Source organism: Hyaena hyaena, unplaced genomic scaffold (genome assembly GCF_003009895.1).
Source record: "Hyaena hyaena isolate Hyena2069 unplaced genomic scaffold, ASM300989v1 scaffold_9, whole genome shotgun sequence".
Classification (NCBI taxonomy): domain Eukaryota; kingdom Metazoa; phylum Chordata; class Mammalia; order Carnivora; family Hyaenidae; genus Hyaena; species Hyaena hyaena.
Window position 1 is genome coordinate 1,031,085 of NW_024080641.1, and position 20,305 is coordinate 1,051,389.

At 51.0% G+C, this 20,305-nt stretch overlaps 1 protein-coding gene and 1 pseudogene across 1 annotated transcript; one reads left to right on the top strand and one right to left on the bottom strand.

Annotated features, from left to right (window-relative positions):
* The first annotated feature begins 1,745 nt into the window (after window positions 1-1,745).
* IZUMO2 (IZUMO family member 2) lies at window positions 1,746-8,860 on the top strand. Its single transcript, XM_039249104.1, has 7 exons — window positions 1,746-1,977; window positions 2,180-2,254; window positions 3,951-4,037; window positions 4,273-4,293; window positions 4,999-5,079; window positions 7,389-7,512; window positions 8,749-8,860. The coding sequence occupies exons 1-7, from the start codon at window positions 1,746-1,748 to the stop codon at window positions 8,789-8,791; spliced, it is 663 nt and encodes a 220-aa protein (XP_039105035.1). The 3' UTR covers window positions 8,792-8,860.
* Window positions 8,861-14,098: 5,238 nt separating this feature from the next.
* LOC120239922 lies at window positions 14,099-14,840 on the bottom strand (annotated as a pseudogene).
* Window positions 14,841-20,305: the final 5,465 nt, after the last annotated feature.

Here is a 20,305-nt window from a genome sequence, read left to right on the forward strand (position 1 = left end):
TCTTTCTTTCACTCAACAAATATTTATTGAACATCTATCATATACCAGGTTCCTTCCAAAGGGTTAGGGACATAATGGTGAACAGCATACATAGTTCCTGGCCTCAAGGGGTTTGTTGGATGATAGGGGAGCAAGACAAAAAAAATATATTATCAGTTGTAATTAGCGTGAGGACAGAAACCAACAGGATAATTAGTTAGTGGCAAACTATGGCCCCCAAGCTAATTATTGTTATTACATTTCTAAATGGTTTGAAAAGAACTAAAGAATATCTTGTGACATGAAATTTCTATGAAATTTACATTTCGGTGTCCATAAATAAAGTTTTACTGGAACACAGCCTACTCATTTCCATATTGCAACCTGGCCTTCAAAAAGTGCGTTGATCCCTGAAGTAGGGGACAACAAAGGCAGGCATGATTTTATAATCTGGGAGGACTTCTTAGAGGAGGTGATATGGAAGTGGAGGAGTTAGGAGGTGTTTGGGAAAGTCTGATCAGGGTTGAATCAATCAAACCAATGTTAAATGTTCTGAGTGCGAATTTCACAACTCTAAATACTCCAGATTCCTCCTGGACGTGGAATCAGACGGTATGTGTCTTTTTGTGACTGGCTTATCCACTTAACATAATGGCCTTCATCCATGTTGTAGCCTGGCAGAATTTCCTTCCTTTTTGAGAGTGAATAATCTCCCTTTGTAAATGTATCTCACATTTTGTTTACCCACTCATTAGTCAGTAGACACTTTGGTTGCTTCCACAGTGTGGCTTCTGCTAATAATGCTGCTGTGAGCATGGGTGGACAAATACCCCTGAGCTCCGCTTTGAGTTCTTTTGGGTATTTACCCAAAAGCAAAATTTCCAGATCTTTCTAGATATTTTTTTTAATTTTTTTGAGGAACCTCCATACTGTTTTCCATAGCAGTTCTTTACATTCCCACCAACAGTGCACAAGGGTCCCAATGTGTCCATATCCTTGCCAACGCTAGCTATTTTCTGTTTTCCTGGTAAGTAGGCATCCTAATGAGTGTGAGGTGGCATCTCATTATGGTTTTGATTTGCATTTCCCTGGTGCTCAGTGATGTGAAGCATCTTTTCATGCACTTATTGGCCATTCTTATATCTTCTTTGGAGAAATGCCTGTTCGAGGCCTTTGCCCATTTTTTTTAGTGGTTTCTTTTTTGAGAGAGAAGCAGAGACAGAGAGTGAGTGGGGGAGGGGCAGGGAGAGAGAGAGAGAGAGAGAGAGAGAGAGAATCTTAAGCAGGCTTCACACCCAGCATGGAACCTGACCCAGGGCTCAATCTCACAACTGTGAGATCATGACCTGAATGGAAATCATGAATTGGATGCTTAACAAACTGAGCCACTCAGGTGCCCCAGTCTACCTCCAGCAGTGGCTGCTCCACTGGAATTTGTTGAACAAACGAATGTAAGTCCATGTGAGCAGAGCCTGTTAGCCTCCTCTCTGTATCAGGTGCTTAGAACAGAGCCTGGCACACAGTGCTCAATAAATATGGGTTGCCTGAATGAATGTAAGATCCAGGAGGGCAAGGCAGAGCTCTCTGTTTTTCTAGACTCTCTTACTAGCTTCTAGAACCACACCTGGCACATAGCAAGTGCCCAGCAAACAGGTGCCTATACACACAGGGAATTCTCCCTTCCTCCTCTTCCTCCCTGACCCCGCCCCTGCTTCGGGGGTGGGGCCAGCCAGCTTCTCTCTCCATGACGTCACAAAGGCCTTGCCATGCCTCCGGCCCTGGCTCTGCTGCTGCTGCTGGGCCTGAGCGCCCGCGGAGGCCGGGGCTGCCTGCAGTGTGACCACTCGGTGCAGGAGGCCCTGACCCAGCTGCGCTTGGCCCTCATCCCCAAGCGCTTCCTTCAGGAGCAGCTGCAGGTCCGCGCCCAGACCCTTCTGCTGGGCATGGAGGGGCCTTTCTTCCGGGACTACGCTCTGAACGCGTTTGTGGGGAAAGTGGGTGCGTGCTGGAGAGGGGAGGGGGCCTGGCACAGCGAGGGAAAAGGGACACGTGGGGCGTAGCCCCAGGCTGGGGTGGGAGACAGACGCTTCGGGGACCACAGTCCCCAAGAGGGGGAGATGGGACCGGTCCTGGAGGAAGATGGGGGTGTCCCTTGGCTCTCTGGGGGACCCACTGGAATTTCCTCCCTTCTTGCCTCCAGGGATAGATCACCTAGAACACGTGGCGTCCTTTATCAAGAACCAAACAAGCCACTTACTGGTTAATTCTCTAAGAGGTAGGAGCTAAGGGGGAAAGCCTTTTCCCAGTCCCCTTCCCCGCCCTCCCTTTCCGCGGGTCCACCACGCCTCCCCTGGATATAAACAAAACAAAACAAAACAAAACAAACAAAACAAAACAAAACAAAATAAAAACGTGCATATAGCCTTTAGTGTGTGTCGTCTGGCAGGATGCTAAAGTGGTGTCCTCAAAGTCCAGGACAGTTCATCACCGTGAGCGCTACCGTGATCTGCCCTTTACAGAGCAGGTGACTGAGGCTCAGAGAAGTTAGGTGACTTTGCCAAAGAACACAGCTCAGACATGGTGCTGCTAACCACCCTGCAGGGCGGGTGCCTTCCGGTTTTGTGGTCAGTGGCCCCAGGGGGTTAGTCATTCGAGGGCCTTCTGACAGTCCCCCAGCAGAGGGCAGTAGAGGGCCCTGTGGACAAGAGCCGGTGGCGGGTGGGGAGACTTAAGCCCCAGAAGGTTTGCCCCACTTTGAAAGCTAGAGCAGGGGGCGCCTGGGTGGCTCAGTCGGTTAAGCGTCCGACTTCGGCTCAGCGCGGTTTGTGGGTTCGAGCCCCGCGTCGGGCTCTGTGCTGACTGCCAGCTCAGAGCCTGGAGCCTGTTTCAGATTCTGTGTCTCCCTCTCTCTCTGACTCTCCCCCGCTCACGCTGTCTCTCTCTCTCAGAAATAAATAAAAAACATTAAAATTAAAAAAAAAAAAAAGAAAGCTAGAGCAGGAAAGCGGACCCCGCAGAAGAGCCCACCATCTTCGTTGAAGATGAGTGTGTTTGTGTGTGTGCACGCGCGTGCACGTGTGCGGCTTGTAGAAAGCAATGCCTGGAAGCGGTAGGAAGGAGGTCACCGAAATACTGATGCCGCGTGTCCTAGGGTCGAGGGACTGAGGGTGAGGCTTGCTTGCTTCCCCGTGTTTGTCAAATTGTGTAGTTTTCCATTCCTCTTCCTTTCTCCTCCCCTCAGCCGTTTTTTCTTTTAAAGTGGAACATGTAATAGTCCCAGAATCAGGAGGAAATAACCATCATTTGAATGGTGTTATTAAAACAAATCAGATTTTATCTCCTTTTTTAGAATTACCTGACCATTTAGTGAATATAAAAGCTTTAAAAGAGCAATACACGCTAAGGGGTGCAGGGTTTCTTTTTTGGGGTAATGAGGAGCCTCAAATGGTGGCAATGATTACACCGCCCTGTGAATATGCTAAAAACCAGTGAATTGTGCACTTTAAATGAGTGAATGTATGGTTTGTGAGTTATTGCTCAAGAAAGCTTTCAAAAAAGGAGGAAACCAGGCATATAGAATGCTGCCATATTGGATGGTGCAGATGTAGGTAACAGACAAAGTCATGAGGCTGGATGAGAACAGCTGGATGAAGGAGTGAGTGTAGACAGAGAAGACGGGAGAGCGGATCAGAGAAAGGAAAGGAGAGGTGACCAAGTCCACCCTTCTACTACTTACCAGATGAGGAAACTGAGGCCCGTGGAAGTGGTCCATCCTGGAGCACCCACAGTGGATCAGGACCTAGATGTCGGACCTCCAGGACCACAGATCTGCCCAGTGGACCTAAGTAACACCCAGTCTTGGTTACTCCTGGCGAATGAAAAGGAGTTTCCTCATCTCTCTGAAGCTGCAGACGGGGTGGGCTTGCTGGGTGCCTCCCACCCCACAAGGATCTCTCTCTCTCTCCCCTCAGATGGGCCTCTGCTGGAAGAACTGATAGCTCTCAGGGAGAGCGTAATCAAGGAGCTCAAGAAAGTTTTAAAATTGTATGAAGTAAAAGGTGAGGCATCTCTCTCCACCAAGCTCCCTTCCCCTCCCCCATTATCATTCCATCCGCTTCTCCCACTTTTCCTCCCAAACCCTTTGCTCACTACCCCCCCACCCCACCCCATGACAGAGAAGGCTTTCCCTGCCTCTCCCCAATATTCCCTGCGCTCTTTCCCTCCTGGTCCCTTCCCATGAAATTCTCAAATCGCTGCCCTGACTTAACTCACTTCAGCTCTTTTCTCTCGCAGCCTGCAATCGCAGAACTTGCCGTGAGTCCTCGATTTATTGTCCCTTCTCTCCCCTCCTGCACCTCTTTACCCTGTCTCCCCCAAATCAAGCCCCGCCATCACCTGCTCCATCTGGTGTTTCCTCCTCCCCAAAGCTACAGTATACAGGGATCGCTGATTTCCGAGGGATTTTGCAAGTGGTTGCAACCTGCAAAAAAGTATTTTGGCGGGGACGGGAGTCAGATGGGATAAGCCATGTCGTAGTAACAAACAAACCCCAGATTTCCGTGGTTGAACAAAGGAAAGATTTATTTCTCTCCTACCCAAATTCCACTGAGAGTTGAACAGTTCTTCAAAAATGGTGACTCAGGATATAGGCTGCACCTAGGTTGTGGCTTCTTTTTTAAATTTAATTTTAGAGAGAGCCCAAGCCGGGGAGAGGGGCAGAGGGAGAAAGAATCCTGAGCAGGCTCCACGCTCAGCCCAGAGCCCAACACGGGGCTCCATCCCAGGACCCTGAGACCATGACCTGAGTGGGAAATCCAGTTGGATGCTCAACTGACTGAGCCACCCAGGCGCCCCTGTATAAAATTCATTATTTATGCGAATCAGTGCATTTTGCTCAGCTTGCTTTGCTGCACGTGGAACCTCCAAATTCAGGAGAGCATCTTCTCTTTCCCCGCTGCCTTTGTGCCCTTGCCATTCCTCTGATATCTGCCCTCACCCCCGCCTTTCCCTCCTGTTCAGACTTGCTGAAAGAAGTTGTCTTGGACTGTTTACATTGCCAGAAGATCAGTCCGAGCTGTATCCAAAGAAAGTACTGTTTTGGTAAGCTCCTGGGAGTGGGGGAAGCCAGGGGTGCATGAGAGATGAAGACAGCCATGACCCAGCAGATGGGCTTTGCGTTCCCCTACAGATAGCCTTCAGTCCTGCACTCGCCAGATGTTGCTTCCACATTCTGAAATCTGTTTTCCCCCTACTGTTAAATAAGGAAGACCCCCACTGTAGCTTTATTTTTATTTATTATTTTCTTCAAGATTTTAAAAATATTTTTAAGTAATCTCTACACCCAATGTGGGGCCTGAACTCACGACCTGAGATCGAGTCATATGCTCCACCGACTGAACCAACCAGATACCTGTAACTTTAAGATGTCTTTATTGCCAGAATGGCAGGTGCTAGAAAGACATTGTGTTTTTAGCCAGTGCCATACCTGGGTAGTCCAGAAGGATCTGCTGAATTCATTCAATCATTCAGAGATTTTTTTTTAAATGTATATCCTTCTAGCAGAGAGAATAGTACAATGAGCCCCCATATATCTATCAAGCTCGAATAATCATGCTGGAACTTTTCACGTGCTGTTCTCTCTCTGTCACACTATTCCTCTCACTCCCTCATTTCAAAAAAGTCTCCAAGTTCACAACCTCAAACAGGTCACACTCACCCTGATCACACTCTGAAGTAGCACTTCCTATCAAATTATGTTGACAGATGGACATTCTGCCACATTTGCTTCACTTACCTTATTTATTGCCATAGTATTTCTTAAAAAGTAAGCTCTATGCCCAACATGGGGCTCAAACTCACAACCACAAGATCAAGAGTCACATGCTCTGCCAGCTGAGCCAGCCAGGTGCCCCATAGACATGGTATTTTAAAAGTATTCAAGCACTGTGAGCTTTCGCCCATATGGTGCACCTCTAAAAAATAAGGGCATTTCCTATGAAAATACAAGGCCATTCTCATACCGAAAAAAACCTAGCAACAATTCTTCAATATCAAGTGATTCTAAGTCCCTTTTGCAACTTCCCTAAATGTCCCCAGAATATCTTTCACAGCTGATTATTTCCAACCAGGACACAACGAAAGGACTTCTCATACTATTCAATTGTAAATGTTTTCCACTTCTTTTTTAAGTTTATGTTTATTTTAATTATTTTAATGTTTATTTATTTTTGAGAGAGAGAGAAACAGAGAGTAAGCAGGGAGGTGCAGAAAGAGAGGGAGACTCAGAATCCAAAGCAGGCTCCAGGCTCTGAGCTGTCAGCACAGAGCCCAACACAGGGCTCGAACTCACAGACCGTGAGATCACGACCTGAGCCAAAGTCAGCCGCTTACCGACTGAGCCACCCAGGCTCCCCTATTTTATTTTATTTAAAAAAATGTTTATATATTATTTTTGAGAGGGAGTTGGGGCACCTAGGTGGCTCAGTCTGTTAAGGGGCTGACTTCAGCTCAGGTCGTGATCTCACGGTCTGTGAGTTCGAGTCCCCGTGTCGGGCTCTGTGCTGACAGTTAGCTCAGAGCCTGGAGCCTGCTTCAGATTCTGTGTCTCCCTCTCTCTATCCCCCTCGCCTGCTCACTCGCTGTCTCTCTGTCTCTCAAATATAAATAAACGTTAAAATTAAAAAAAAAAAAAGGGGGGGGGAGGGTCAGAGAGAGAGAGAGATGGAGACAGAGAATCCGAAGCAGGCTCTGAGCGGTCAGCACAGAGCCTGATGCATGGCCTGGTGGACCATGATGAGGACTTGGTGCTTTTATTCGGAATGAGACGCGCCCTCACGGAAGGCTGTGAGGGAAGAGGGACGTGAAAGGCTTAGGTGAGAATGGGCGCCCTCTGGGGGCCATGTGGGGAACTGTAGGGTGAAGAGAAGCCGGAATCCCCGGAGAGGCGCTTTGATGGGGGCTGGACCTTAGGTCGCCGGGGAGGTGGATCAGACTCGGGATCCATTCAGAAGGTGGAGCCAAGAAGCTCCGCTGGCAGAATAAAAGGCAGGGATGGGGGGACGATTGGAAGATGCAGAATGGGGCTCCCAAGGACCTTCAGGGTCCCCAGCGAAGATGCAGACTGACAGCGCTAGACGCTTAGCGGTCATTGTGATGGGCCATATAGGCTGTCGGGCCGTGAGGTCAGGGATGCTTGCCGGTGGGGCTCACGGCAGTACCCAGAGCACCTAGAACAGTGCCTGGGACACAGAATTTGAGGAATGGATGCAGTCAGACCCCGGGAGGGACAGGGGATGGGTGGTGAGGAGGGGAGAGAGGCCCAGGTTGTCTGGGGGAGGGGGTGAGTGTGCGTGCAAGGCCAAGGAAGGGTGATGACTTGGAAGTCAAGGTTGTCTCCCCCATCCCACCAGCTGACAGGCAGCCGCGCATGAACCTGCAGTATGAGAAGGGGCGTGGATACCAGCAGCAGCAGGCCCTGTTTGTCACCATTTCTGTGTTTCTGGCTGTCCTTGCCTTCGGGGTTATCGTGGCTTCGTAAGTCATCCCTGCCCTCTTCTGAGGCCTCCAAATGCCCCACTGGACCCTTCAAAAATGGCACTGCCCTGGCTCAGTCACTCTGTCATTTGGGAGCCCCTCTGCACTCACTTTATTATTTTTTTAATGTTTTATTTTATTTTTGAGAGAGAGAGAGAGAGAGAGAGAGTCTGAGCAGGAGCAGCGGAGGGGCACAGAGAGAGGGAGACACAGAACTTGAAGCAGGCTCCAGGCTCTGCACTGTCAGCACAGAGCCCGATGGGGGGGCTCGAACCCACAAACTGTGAGATCATGATCTGAGCTGAGATCAAGAGTCTGACGCCTGAGCCACCCAGGCGCCCCTCTCTGCGCTCACTTTGTGTCTCCATCTCTCCTTCCCCCTCTCCTCTTCTCCCATTTTCCGTCAGTCTCTGCCTCCCCCTCCTGCCCCTCCCCCTCCTCTCCCCGGTACCCGATGGTGAGTTAAATCTGCACTCGCACGAGTGTCAGCTCTCACTGTGAGCTTGTTGTGTCCCCTTCTCCCTCCCTTTCTCAGCCTCTCCCGTGTGGCTTTCTCGGCCACACCCCTCCTGCAGTCCCGTTCTTTCTCTCCCGCCCCCTTGCCCCCACGTTGAATCTGTGCCCTCAGTCTCTTTCTGCCTCTGTCTCTGAATGTTTCTCCTTGTCTCTGGGTCTCTGGCTCCCATCCCATCTGCCTTGCAGACTGTCGCCCTGTCAGCCCTTTCTGCTTCTTTAAACCTCCCATCTCCCCTCCCATCTCCCCTCTCTTTCTCCAGCACCTTCCCCACCTGTCTCTCCCCTTCCCCCAGGTTTGAACCTCTCCCACAGCCTTCACTCAGTCTTCATTTCTGCCTTGCCCTGTCTTCCCTTCTCACTTCTCTGGATTTCCCATTCTGCCTTGAATCTTGTTTCTCTTCCTCCACAGCTTCTTGCCCAAGCTCTGTCTCGCCCCTCGGCCTCTGTGACATCCATGGCAATTCCTTGGCTTCCCTCTACCTCTCTGGTCTCGCCCACTCTTTCTGTTTCCACATTTTACGCTCACGACCTGTCCCAAATTTTCTCTCCTCCCTCCTCCTGATTGGCTGAGAACCCTAGAAATCTGCCCAGATACCCATGATGTCACAGGCTGAGCCACATAAGGCTGATGATTGGAGGGAAGTTTGGGGGCGGGGGACGGTTGATCTGCAGGGACCTGAAGTTCTCTTTGTAACCTCCAGGCTTTTTCTCTCCCACCAGGGCTATTACTTACAGGCAAAACCGAAAACTCCTGCTGCAGTAGGGCTGTGGTTTGGAGGTTTGTAAGGGGAAAGGAAAAGAAGTTTAATAAAGTCTATGACAAATTCCTCAACGTCTCTGCCAGTTTCTGGAGGACCCAACTGGGTGCTCCCCAACGGTTGGGACCAGGTCTCACTCATCTGTAGGTACCAGTTGCCCTACATCAAAGCAGGAGTGATTTGGACCTTCAAGAGGAATGGACGGCCTACGATGAGGGTTTGAAAAAACAACCATTCCTACTCTGGGATCCTAAAGATGACACCCTCCGTAGTGGGACCTTCAAGCATGGTCTGGGACAGTAACAACAGTAGTCAATGCAGAGAATACAGGTCCCCCTCCCTGTCTGAGCTCTTAAATTTTCACCCTCTGTGTTCCTGAATAGATGCAGATACATTTCTTGCTACTTGCTAACCAAAGTAGGAAGCAAAGACATGCGGAGAGCATAGTGTCCTTCTGCTCCTGAACAGAAAACTATTGCTATCTCGTTCAGGATTTGGATAATGAAGGTGTTTGGTGGGAGGGATGGGGGTTGGTAAGAAAAATCAAATGTAGTTGAAGATTTAGTCCCCAGCCCAATGCTTGCCCCAGAGGAGGCTCTCAGTAAATATTAAGCAAATGAGAAGGGGGAGGGGAGTTGGAAGCCTCCAAAAAGGATATTGATCCATATACTGAGGGCCTTTACATGCCAGGGAAAAGAGCTTGGTGGCTTTCCTCAGGGTCTGGGATGGGGACCCCAAATATTGCATGGGTCAAGGAAGATAAAGTTAACACTCGCATTCATAGAGAACAGAAAATACTCAGCTCCAGTCCATTGTGGTTGCGGTGAAATAACAGCCCAGTGTTTTCAGACCTTCAGAGTTGGTTGTTGTTGTTATTTTTAATGTTTATTTTGAGAAAGCAAGCGAGCCGAGGAGGGTCAGAGAGAGTGAGGGAGAGAGAGAATCCCAAGCAGGCTCTGCACTGTCAGCACACAGCGCAACATGGATCTCACGAAGCTTGATCAGATCTCATAACCTGAGGGGAAATCAAGAGTTAGAGGCTTAACCCACTGAGCCACCCAGGCGCCCAGATCTTCTGAGTTTTCAAGGGAACCCAGAAATTAAATTTTTTTAATGTGAAATCTGTCCGAAAGTAGTATGGGCAACTAAGTTTTTCAAATACTAAAGACCGACCCAAGACACGTTTTGTTACCATTATGAGGTGACAGGGAAACATCTGGGGCTGAGTGTTGCTTATATTTTTTATGCTAGAGATTGGCAAATAAAGTTTTAAGTGTAGAACTAGCTCACCGGACCCTAACTACATTTCCCAGAATCCTCTCCTCCCCACAACTGGGTCTGTTGCCATAGATACTACCAAACCACTACAGTAAATGGCAGGAGAGTGTGCGCTTAAAGAGCTGGACTCCATTCCGTTGCCAGGATACCGGTTTTGGCACATGCGCAGTAGAGAGCACTTGGAATGGGGCGATTTGGGAGATGTGGAGCAGAAGCGCCAATCCAAAGGATTCTAGAAATGGTACTTTCCGGCCTCCTCTCCCCCTCCCCGCCCCCCACCTGCCCACGCGGACGCCCTTCGTTGGAGGTAACAGATCTGGTGGCCTTGGTGACGTCGCTCCGGGCACGCATGACGTCACCCTCACTAAGCGCGCAGGCCGGGGGCAGGGCTACAGCAGAGAAATCAAAGATGCTCGACCTCGCGTTTGTTTTTCAAGCTGGTGTCCTGACCCACGTCCACTCCGGCGAAGACTCTAGCCTAGGGGTCTTAGGTTGGCAGTGTTGTTCACTCTACAAGTCCAGCTACTCCCAACCTTCCTTGGAACAGTGCACAGTAACCAGATAAAGAAATTACAGTGTGATGAATGCTCCGGGAGAGCACAGTCTGGGGCCGGAGAGACAGTTATCAAATGACTGCAATACCATTCTTATAATATCAGCGCTAGGTTTCTGGACGTTCCTGTGGAATCCCTGGAGCGAGCCGAGTTGCCTGCTCCAGCTGGGCTGGGTGGGGAGAGGGGAAACGTTCCCGTAGGAATGGCTGTAAAAGCTTGTTGCAAGTAACGTAGTTTTCCAAGAGACAGAACGTTCCTGACAGAGGGAACAGCAAATACAAAGGTCAAGAGGTCGGAACTATTAATAACTTTTAAAAATAACATGTAATGTTAATAATACTGATGGCAAACATGAAGGTGATGTTTTCTGTAACATACGGGCTTTTAGATATTTATTTATTTATGTTTATTTTTGAGAGAGAGAGTGAGAGAGCAGGGGAGTGGCAGAGAGAGAGGAAGACAGGATTCAAAGCAGGGTGGGCACAGTCAGCACAGAGCCTGATGCAGGGCTCAAACTCACAAAATGTGAGATCATGACCTGAGCCAGATGCTTAACCAAGGAGGCACCCAGGCGCCCCTACTTATTTATTTTTGAGAGACAGAGAGAGCAAATGGGAGGGGAAGGGGGGAGGGACAGAGAGAGAGAGAGAATCCCAAGCGGCTCTGTGCTGTCAGTGCAGAGCCTTGATGCAGGGCTCAAACTCACGAACTGTGAGATTATGCCCTTAGCTGAAATGAGTCCTACACTTAACAGACTGAACACCCAGGTGTCCCTGTAACATACTGTTTTAATGGTTTTACTTATATCAACCTATTCAAATCTCATTTATTAAGGTAATTATTATCTCTCCATGTACAGTGGGGGAACAGAGGTACAGAGAGGTTGATGACTTTCAGTGTTGCACAAAGAATAAGTGGGATTAACCACTATGCTGTGTGGCCCTTGCTACAGGGTCCTAGAGTAATTGAGCCCTTACTACCTGCAAGCTCTGTGCCCATTGACTTCTATACAACATCAAATCTTATTGGACCAAGGCCCTACCCTTTTGACCTCATTTGAATTTAATTACTTCCCAACATGCTCTACCTCTAAATAAAGTCACATTAGGGCTTTATTCAATATGAATTGAAGGGACTCAAACATTCGATTATAGCACACTCCCACATCCCACCCTTGCATGCCAGCCATAAAGAGCTATTTATATCTCTTTCTTCTCTCTAGGCTTCTGTTTGCTCTATTCCCTTTGCTTGGAACAGCCCACCTTATTCTCTGCATTAATTGATCACATTTATGTCTCTTAGCCTATTCGTTCTTATTTTCCAAGTTACAGCCAAGTTGAGACTTCCTCCAAAAGTCCTCCATGATTGCCCAGACTGGCTTGAAGACCCTCCTCTGTGCTCATACAATGCCCTGGGCTATATCCATCAAGCACACATATTACACTAGGTCCTAACTACCTGTAACCATGTCATATCAATTAGCAAATTATATAATAGCCCAATATCAAACCATCCTTGCACTCCTGGACATACATCTTCCAGCTCCGACTGTAGGGGTCAATTTCTTACAGAGGTGTTAGGCGACAGGTGACACTGAGGCAAACAGGGACCAGATGCCCAGAGATATCGAGTAATTTAGTGACATAGTCTCAATTCATTCAGCAACAGTTTAGATGGGGCGAACTGCTATGTGTCCTGTGGACTTCAGCTACAGGGGAAACTTGGGTTAAATGGACTCTAACGGCACGTCTTGTGGAGGGCAGTTAAAAGACTCTAGCTAAAATGGAATTATTACTGATGGTGTCAGTACAGCCAGGCATTTCTCAGTACCAGGGTTCTCTCTGGCCCCACATCGTACTCCCAGACTCCATTTCCCAGCATTCCCCTGCCTGTAGAGACCTTAGGCCCCGAGGAGCGTGAACCCGCAAAACTTTCTGGGAAATGTAGTCAAACTGTGAAGCCGAGTTTAAAGAACCAGGGTTTAAATAGTTACGAGACAGCAACCGCGCAGGCGCATTCCGCGGCCCGCTGAGGGAGGGAAGGCCTTGCCGCCCAGCCGTCACCCGCGGGGGGCGCACAGGTGAGTCCCGACCTGGCAGCCCGGAGCCCGAGCCGGTGGGTGTAGACCATGCCAGGCAGGTTGGCGGGCGCTCAGGGGACGGGGCCGCGTCGTGCCTGGGTGGGCGCTGTGGGCGGCGTCCCGCCCCCTCCTATCAGTCTCTAGGCTGCTCCAGGGCGCCTCTGCCACGCACCGCTTGGACTACCTCAGCGCGCAGGAATTGGGCGCCTGCTGTTTGCCCGAAGTCAGGAGGGATACTGTGTGTTTCCTCGCTTCGCAGGTCAAGAAACAGACCCTGTGGCGTCTCCCTGGTCCCAGGGGTCGTCCTGGGATCACACCCTGGGATGTCTGACACGAAAGCCTCCGCGCACCAGGCACAATCATGCCCTCTGCCTCGGTCCTCCTTATCCTGAGGGTGTTCTCTTTTCTCTGGGTCTCTCATCTCTCCCTGATCTCTCCCCACCACCCCTGTCGCCCTCTTCTCAGGACACTTATGATTGCATCTAGGACCCAACCCAGATGATCCAGGATAATCTTCCTGTGTAAAGGCGCTTACTTAATCACATCACAGGTCCATCCCACAAGATATCTTTTTAGGGCCATTATTCAGCCCACTGCCTGGTCTGTGTCCAGGCCTGCCTCGCCCACCGGGCAGGGAGCCCCTTTCGGGCGGAGTTGCATGTCACCCATCGTTCTGTCCTCCCATGAGCGTGTCACCCTCACATAAGTCTCTGAGCATATTTGGAAGGCAGCTGTGCTCACCACTATATCACCAACGCTGCTCGAGTCTCCGAGCATATTTGATGAATGAGTGGGGGTGACCATAGCCTGAACAAGTTTTCTCTGTCAGAGATTTTTTTTGGGGGGGGAGGGATTTTTAAGCTTTATAATCTTAATTGCATTTTAATTTTTTTTTTGAGAGAGAGAGAGAGAGAGAGCACACGTGGGGGAGGGGCAGAGAGAGCGGGAGAGAGAATCCAAAGCAGGTTCCTGGATGTCAGTGTGGAGCCCAACATGGGGCTCGAACCCACAAAACCATGAGATTATGACCGGAGCTGAAATCAAGAGTTTGACGCTTAACGGACTGAGCCACCCAGGTGCCCCGGAATTTTTTTAAAAATTTTTAAATGTTTCATTTATTTATTTATTTATTTGATGTCTGATCTTATTTATTTGTTCCTCTTACAACAATCTCATTTTTTTTAATATTTTTATTTATTTCTAGGAGAGAGAGAGACAGCATGAGCAGAGGAGGGTCAGAGAGAGAGGGAGATACAGTCTCTGAAACAGGCTCCAGGCTCTGAGCTGGCAGTCAGCACAGAGCCCGATGCGGGGCTCGAACCCACGAACCGCGAGATCATGACCTAAGAGAAAGTAGGACGCTTAACCGACTAAGCCACCCAGGCGCCCCAACAACAATCTCATTTTTGACTGGCCTCAGACTTTGAGGTAGAAGCTCTCAGAGAAGACAGCCTCTGTCTCTTGGCAATCTGTTCTTGGCATTTTTCTTTGGCCTCTTTGGCCAAAAGCTTAGCATATTCTGCAGCCTCTTCTTTTTTTTTTCTTTGTGCGCTGCTTCTTTAAAGCAATGTGCTGACGTTTGTGTTGGAGGTCACGGGGAATGACATGGCGCTGAATCTTGGGTGCTTTGGTTCAAGGTTTCTTACCTTCTTTGTTTAGGGGCTTTTTCACAACATACTGGCAGACATCGTCTTCCTTTGAGAGATCGAAAAGCTTGTGGATTCTGCTAGCTCTTTCGGGCCCCAGGAGACGAGACACAGGAGTATATATCCTTCTCCTCATTTTTCACGATGACCAAGTTGAGAACACTGAGATTGGCATCCACAATGCAACCCCGGACAGATTTGCGCTTTCTTTCTCCACTCCTCCATGGTTGATAGCCGGAATGCCCCTTACTCAACAGCAGATGGACGCGGCCACGGGTCAAGACACCCTGCTTCATGGGGAAGCCTTGTTTGTCATTGCCACCGCTGATTTGGACCACGTAACCCTTCCGTTCTTCCCCTAAAGCATCAGCAGAAACTTCTGTGGCCATTCGCTTCTCATAAAAAGGTATGAAGTTTTCGTTCATCGTCCACTTCAATGAGTTTCTGGCAGCCAGTAGCCGGGAAAGAGATGTTCAGCTTCATCTTGAGGCTGCCTACCACCTCTGAGTTGCCACGAAAAAGAGCTTAATGTTTTATTTATTTCTGAGAGAGAGAGAGAGAGACAGCATGAGCAGGGGAGGGTCAGAGAGAGAGGGAGATACAGAATCTGAAACAGGCTTCAGGCTCTGAGCTGGCTGTCAGCACAGAGCCTGACGTGGGGCTCGAACCCACGAAATGTGAGATCATGACCTGAGCTGAAGTCGGAGGCTTAACCGACTGAGCCACCCAGGCGCCCCTCTAGCTACTTCTTTGAGAGCTGTTGTGTGGGTGCAGTGAGCTCAACCTTATTCCTAGTGGTCGCTGGTACGGAATGGGGGCCTCAGGCAGCCTGTTCTGAGCCATTGCTCCGTCTCTTAGGAGACCAGGGCCCCCACTGCCACGAGGCCTCTTTGGGAAAGTGTTTGTCTGTCTGAGCCAGAACTGACCCCCCGTCTGCTCCAGTCTCCTCCTCCAGCCCTGCAGACGCAGGCCTCGTCCTTCTACTGGAGGCACATGCGCAGGACCCTGCAGTGGCCACCAGGACCCTGATGGCTGAGGACCAGGTGAGTCTGGGTTCCCCAAGACTCTTCCCCAAGATGATTTTGTGGCCCCTTCAGAGAGCCATCCCCATCTCTGCCCGGGGCCTGAAGATCTTCTGCCCCTCCTAATCCTGGGGGTGAGGCTAGTGTGGGAGGAGCTTTGGGGCTGGAAGTATGGGAGGAGAGGGGACGGGGGCAGGATGCTCTGAGCCGGGACACAGTCTAAAAATCAGTCATCGAAAGCACGGGAGCTTTTGGGTTGCCAAATGAAGAGGGCATTGGATGGTTTTGCTCCACCCCCAAGCCTTATCCTTGGAGTCAGGGATGGGAATTTGGATCCAGCTCGGGTCTGGGATGGAGTGCCACGCAGGAGTCGCTCTTGTACACAGTAGCTTGATAGTTTTTTAAAAAAAAGTGTTTCTTAGGGTTGCCACATACAGGTATGCAGGTTACACACTGCACAAGGACGCCTCATCTCAGTGGCAGGATTTACATCTTATACCTCACACACTGGTATATTGTGGCAATTTTTTTCAGTTTATTTATTTATTTATTTATTTTGAGAAAGAGAGAGAGAAAGCAAGTGGGGAGGGGCAGAGAGAGAGAGAGAGAGAATCACACGCTGGCTCTGGGCTGTCAGCACAGAGTTCCATGCAGGGCTCATACTCACAAACCATGACCTGAGACGAAATCAAGAATTGGATTTATTATAAAAACTTTCCAGCAGATGGCAGTAAAGAGTCACCCCGGAAAGGAACTTACCGCTACCTTCTTCCAAGGTGCCTCTGGGCTAGCAGCTGCCTTAGACTTTCTGCATGTCTGTAGGCCATTTTTTTAATTAAAAAAATTTTTAGTTTATTTTTGAGAGACAGAGCATGGGAGGGGGAGGGGCAGAGAGAGAGGGAGACACAGAATCCGAAGCAGTTTCCAGACTCCGAGCTGTCAACACAGAGCCCGATGCGGGGCTCGAACTCATGAACCGTGAGACCATGACCTGAGTCAAAGTCAGATGCTTAACCAACTGAGCCATCCAAGCGCCCCTCTGTAGGCCATTTTTACTCAAGCGACTGTCTCAAATCAGCTGAGTCAGTATGTTCCAGCCTAGAATGTTCCAGCTGGTTCAACCGCCAGCAGTGGGAGGCTCTTGACCCATGACCTCTCCAGCCCCAGAGTTCTAGAAGGATGGGTCCCTCCACCCTGTAAAATTGGCCCTTATAGGAATCAGTGACCTTCAAGGATGTGGCTGTGGACTTCACCCTGGAGGAGTGGGGCCGGCTGGGGCCTCGCCAAAGGGAGCTGTATCGGGACGTGATGCTGGAGAACTACCAGAACCTTCTCTCGCTGGGTGAGGCCCCGCCCCCTTCTGCCCTCATCTCCTTTGTGCCCACCCACTGCTTAACAACTGACCTTTGCTGAGGTCACATGGTTCCCTCTCTGTTCCTCTAACTGGTCCTTCCTGGCTGGGCTCCTGCTGTCCCTGTCTCTCCACCGGCTTCTCCTTGAGTCCCAGCGTCCCCAAGGGCCCCCTGTCTTTTACGTGTCCTGCAAAATCTTCAGCGTGTGCCTCCACCTTCTTCTCACGCTTTCCTGGAGTGCGTGTCCCAGAATCTCGGAGCCCCCGTGCTCCTTAGATGTTCATCTGACTCCATCTCAGGATCTTTCCAAAGCACTTAAATGCTGTCCCTCAAGTGTGTCTTCCTGGCCCCACATGGCTGTCCCGCCCGCCTCGTGCGCCCCTGCAAGTCCCTCTCGCGTTTGTTACCCTGAGCTCAGCATCTGCACACTGACCTGCTCCAAACCTCCGGGCCACCCAGCCCCCAGCCCCGCCCAGCTCCCCCCACCGGGCACCCTCCTTGCTCCGCCCGCCCCCCACCTCAGGACCCGGCACGTCCTCTCTGCTCCTCAGCAATCTGTCCATCGCCCCCCACTCCGTCCCTGCAGTCCAGCCCTGACCTGGGCTTGTCCTCACCCCCTGGCCCTACTCCGGCCTCCTCAGTGGTCTGTCCGTCTGTCCGTCTGTCCGTCTCTCCTCAATTTCTTTTTTGGTCCTTCTGTCTTCCCTTTTCCATGGAAGCAATGGTGGGTTGAAGGCCCCTTCCTGAGCCATCCTCACTTGCACACGTGCATCGGACACACTCTGCCAGAGCTCGCTTCAGCCTCAGGGTCGGGGCCCCAGGCAAGCCCCCAGCTTCGGGTGCGTCTCTGGGGGGCCCCAAGGGCCTCAGATGTAGGTGTGCTCACAGCCGAGATTCCTTGCAGTGAAAGGACACAGAACAGGGGCCGCAAAGGGATAAGGCACCCAGGGCGACATCTAGCAGAGACCAGCGCAGAGTCCCTTCCCCGTTGAGTCCCACAGGACCTACAACAAGATGTGACATCACGTGTGATGTGTCGTCCAACAGGGATGCTTGTTAGAGACCCCGCCGGCGCCCGGGGTTTCGCTGAGGTCTGGTCCTGCCAGCGGCCTCGGCCTGGCACATACTGAGCTCCAGACTCCCCGAAGGAAAGCCGGTGGTCAGCAGAAGCTGCCCTCTTTGCACAAACAGCAGCCTCTCCTGTCGATCAGGGAGTACCGGGAACCCTCTGGAAATCCAGCTTCCCAGACGCCAACCAAGGGCAGCCTTGTGAGCAGGGCTTTCCAGAAGGAGCCGGCAACCTGCTGTGTGAACCTTTTCTGCACAACTTGTGGGTACAGAACGAGGTCCTTCGGTCTGTCCCCTGAGGTCCAACTTGATGCAGCTGGTGGCCTCCCCTGAGCTCACAGTGTCCCCGCAGACCTCTGCCCACCCCCCCATCTCAGGGACAGTCGTGCACCATCCTGGGCACCGCCTTTGCCAGCTTCAGACCCGTGCGTGGCCTGGCCCCTGGCGGCCTCCTCCATCTCTCTGTCCGTTCTCTCCCTTCCTCGCTTCCCCGGGGGGAAGAAGGTTTGCTTCCTGAGGCGGGAGCTTGTCCCCTCCTGGGAACGGTCAGTAGGGAGACGCATTTCCCAGGGCTGTGTAACAAGTCACCGCAAAGCTGGCGGCTTAACACAGCAGACATTTATTCCCTCACAGTCCAGAAGCCAGATGTGCAAAATCCAGGTGTGGGTAGGGCTCTGCTCCCTCCGAAGGCTCCGGGGCGGAGTCCTTCCTGGATGCAGTTTCCAGAGGCCCCCGGCATCCCTTGCTTTTCCTTGCCTGGTGTCCCCATCAGCCCAGTCTTGCCCTCTGTCTTCACATGACCTTTCCCTTCCGCGTGTGTCTGCGGGTCCCTCCCTAAGGGCCCGCTGGACCTCGCCGGAACAAATTACCTCCGCAAAGCCCCTATTTGCCAAGTAAGGTCACATTCTGAGGTTTCTGTGGACAAAATTCAGGGGGAACACCATTTAGCCCACTGGAGGAAGAGAGAAATCAGTGATCTGCAGAGACAGGCAGCATAAAAAAGGAAAAAGAAACAGATGAGATTAACTTCACTAATACAGTTTATTGCACCCAATCTGTCCAAAATATGCTCTTTTTGGTATGTGTCACAATTGTAATCAACACACAGATTACTAATGAGATGTTTTACATCTTTCTCCGTAATAAGTCTTAAAAATGTGGTGTGTATTTCACATTGAACTTGAACAACACAGAACCAGAGCCTTAAAGAGTGACGTCAGGGCTCGGGCTCTTTCTGGAATGTAGTAGGTACTCAACAAATGATTCTTACATTGACCAGTAAAGCTTCTAATCATTAGGCACCCAAGGTATGCATCTCCCTGGCAGACCCAGGACCTGGGACCCAGCCCTGAGGCCTCCCTGTGACTGGCCAAAGCTTGTGTCTTTTCTAGGGGTAGGGCCTCCAGGGTCCAAACCCGACGTGATCTGCCGTCTGGAGCGAGGGGAGGAGCCCAGAATGGAGAAGAGAGAAGCCTGGCAAATTTCCTGTCCAGGTGAGTGAGGATGTCCAGGAGGTATGAGCCATCTTCCTACCTGGTCTGTCACGATCAGTGACAAGAGTGAGGCAGCACAGGCCATGATGTGGGCATTGGGTTTGAATCCCAGCCACACCACTTCCTGGCTCTGTGACCTTCGGGCAAGTCATTTTGTCCCTCTGTGTCTCAGTCCCCTCATCTGCAAAATGGAGTCAATAATAGTACCCAGGGTTGGGAAGAAGAAATGAATTAGCACGTAAAGCGTAGCCCAGCACCTGGCGCACGGTAACCCCTGGTCAGAATAGGCTAACGATGATTATTGGTGTTTGTTTACTGGGAAGCATCTGTGTAAAGACCCAGAAGTGGGACCCGGCCTGACATGTTGGGGAACAGGAAGCCAGGTTTTGCCGCCACTGGCTCACAGCTCCATGAGAGGAGAGGGTTGAAGCATCTTTGTTTCCATCACTGTCTACCGTCTTGTGGGTGGGGCTTGCCCCCTACACCTCACCGCACCCTGTCAGACCCCCCAGTCCTGTCCCTCTGCCCCCCTAACTTTTTCCAGTCCCCTGTGCTGTCTCCCACAGCCCTGCTCCGGCCTCAGCTCCCCTCGGCCAGAACCTCACCCCGGCCTCCTCCCTCGCCTCCTGGCCTCCAGTCTTATGCCCTCCAGTTCATCTCACACAGCCCCAGCGGGGTCTTCCCACACCGGGAGCTGATCCCACTGCTTCCCTGCTCACAGCCCTCCCGTAGCTCCCTAGTACCCCTGAGAGCAAGTCGTAGCCCCTCAGCCTGGGGCTGGAGGCCCTGTGTGGTCCGGCCTGTGCTGTCTCTGGCCTCCCCTCTCATCCCGGTCCACCATGGCTCTACCCCACATCCGGACCCCTTTGAAACACTTGCCCCCGTCTGCACTTTTTTTTTTTAAGTTTATTTTGAGAGAGAGTGCATGCATGAGTGGGGGAGGGGCGGAGAGAGAGGTAGAGAGAGAGGTAGAGAGAGAATCCCAAGCAAGCTCTGCACCTTCAGTGGGGAGTCCAGTGCAGGGCT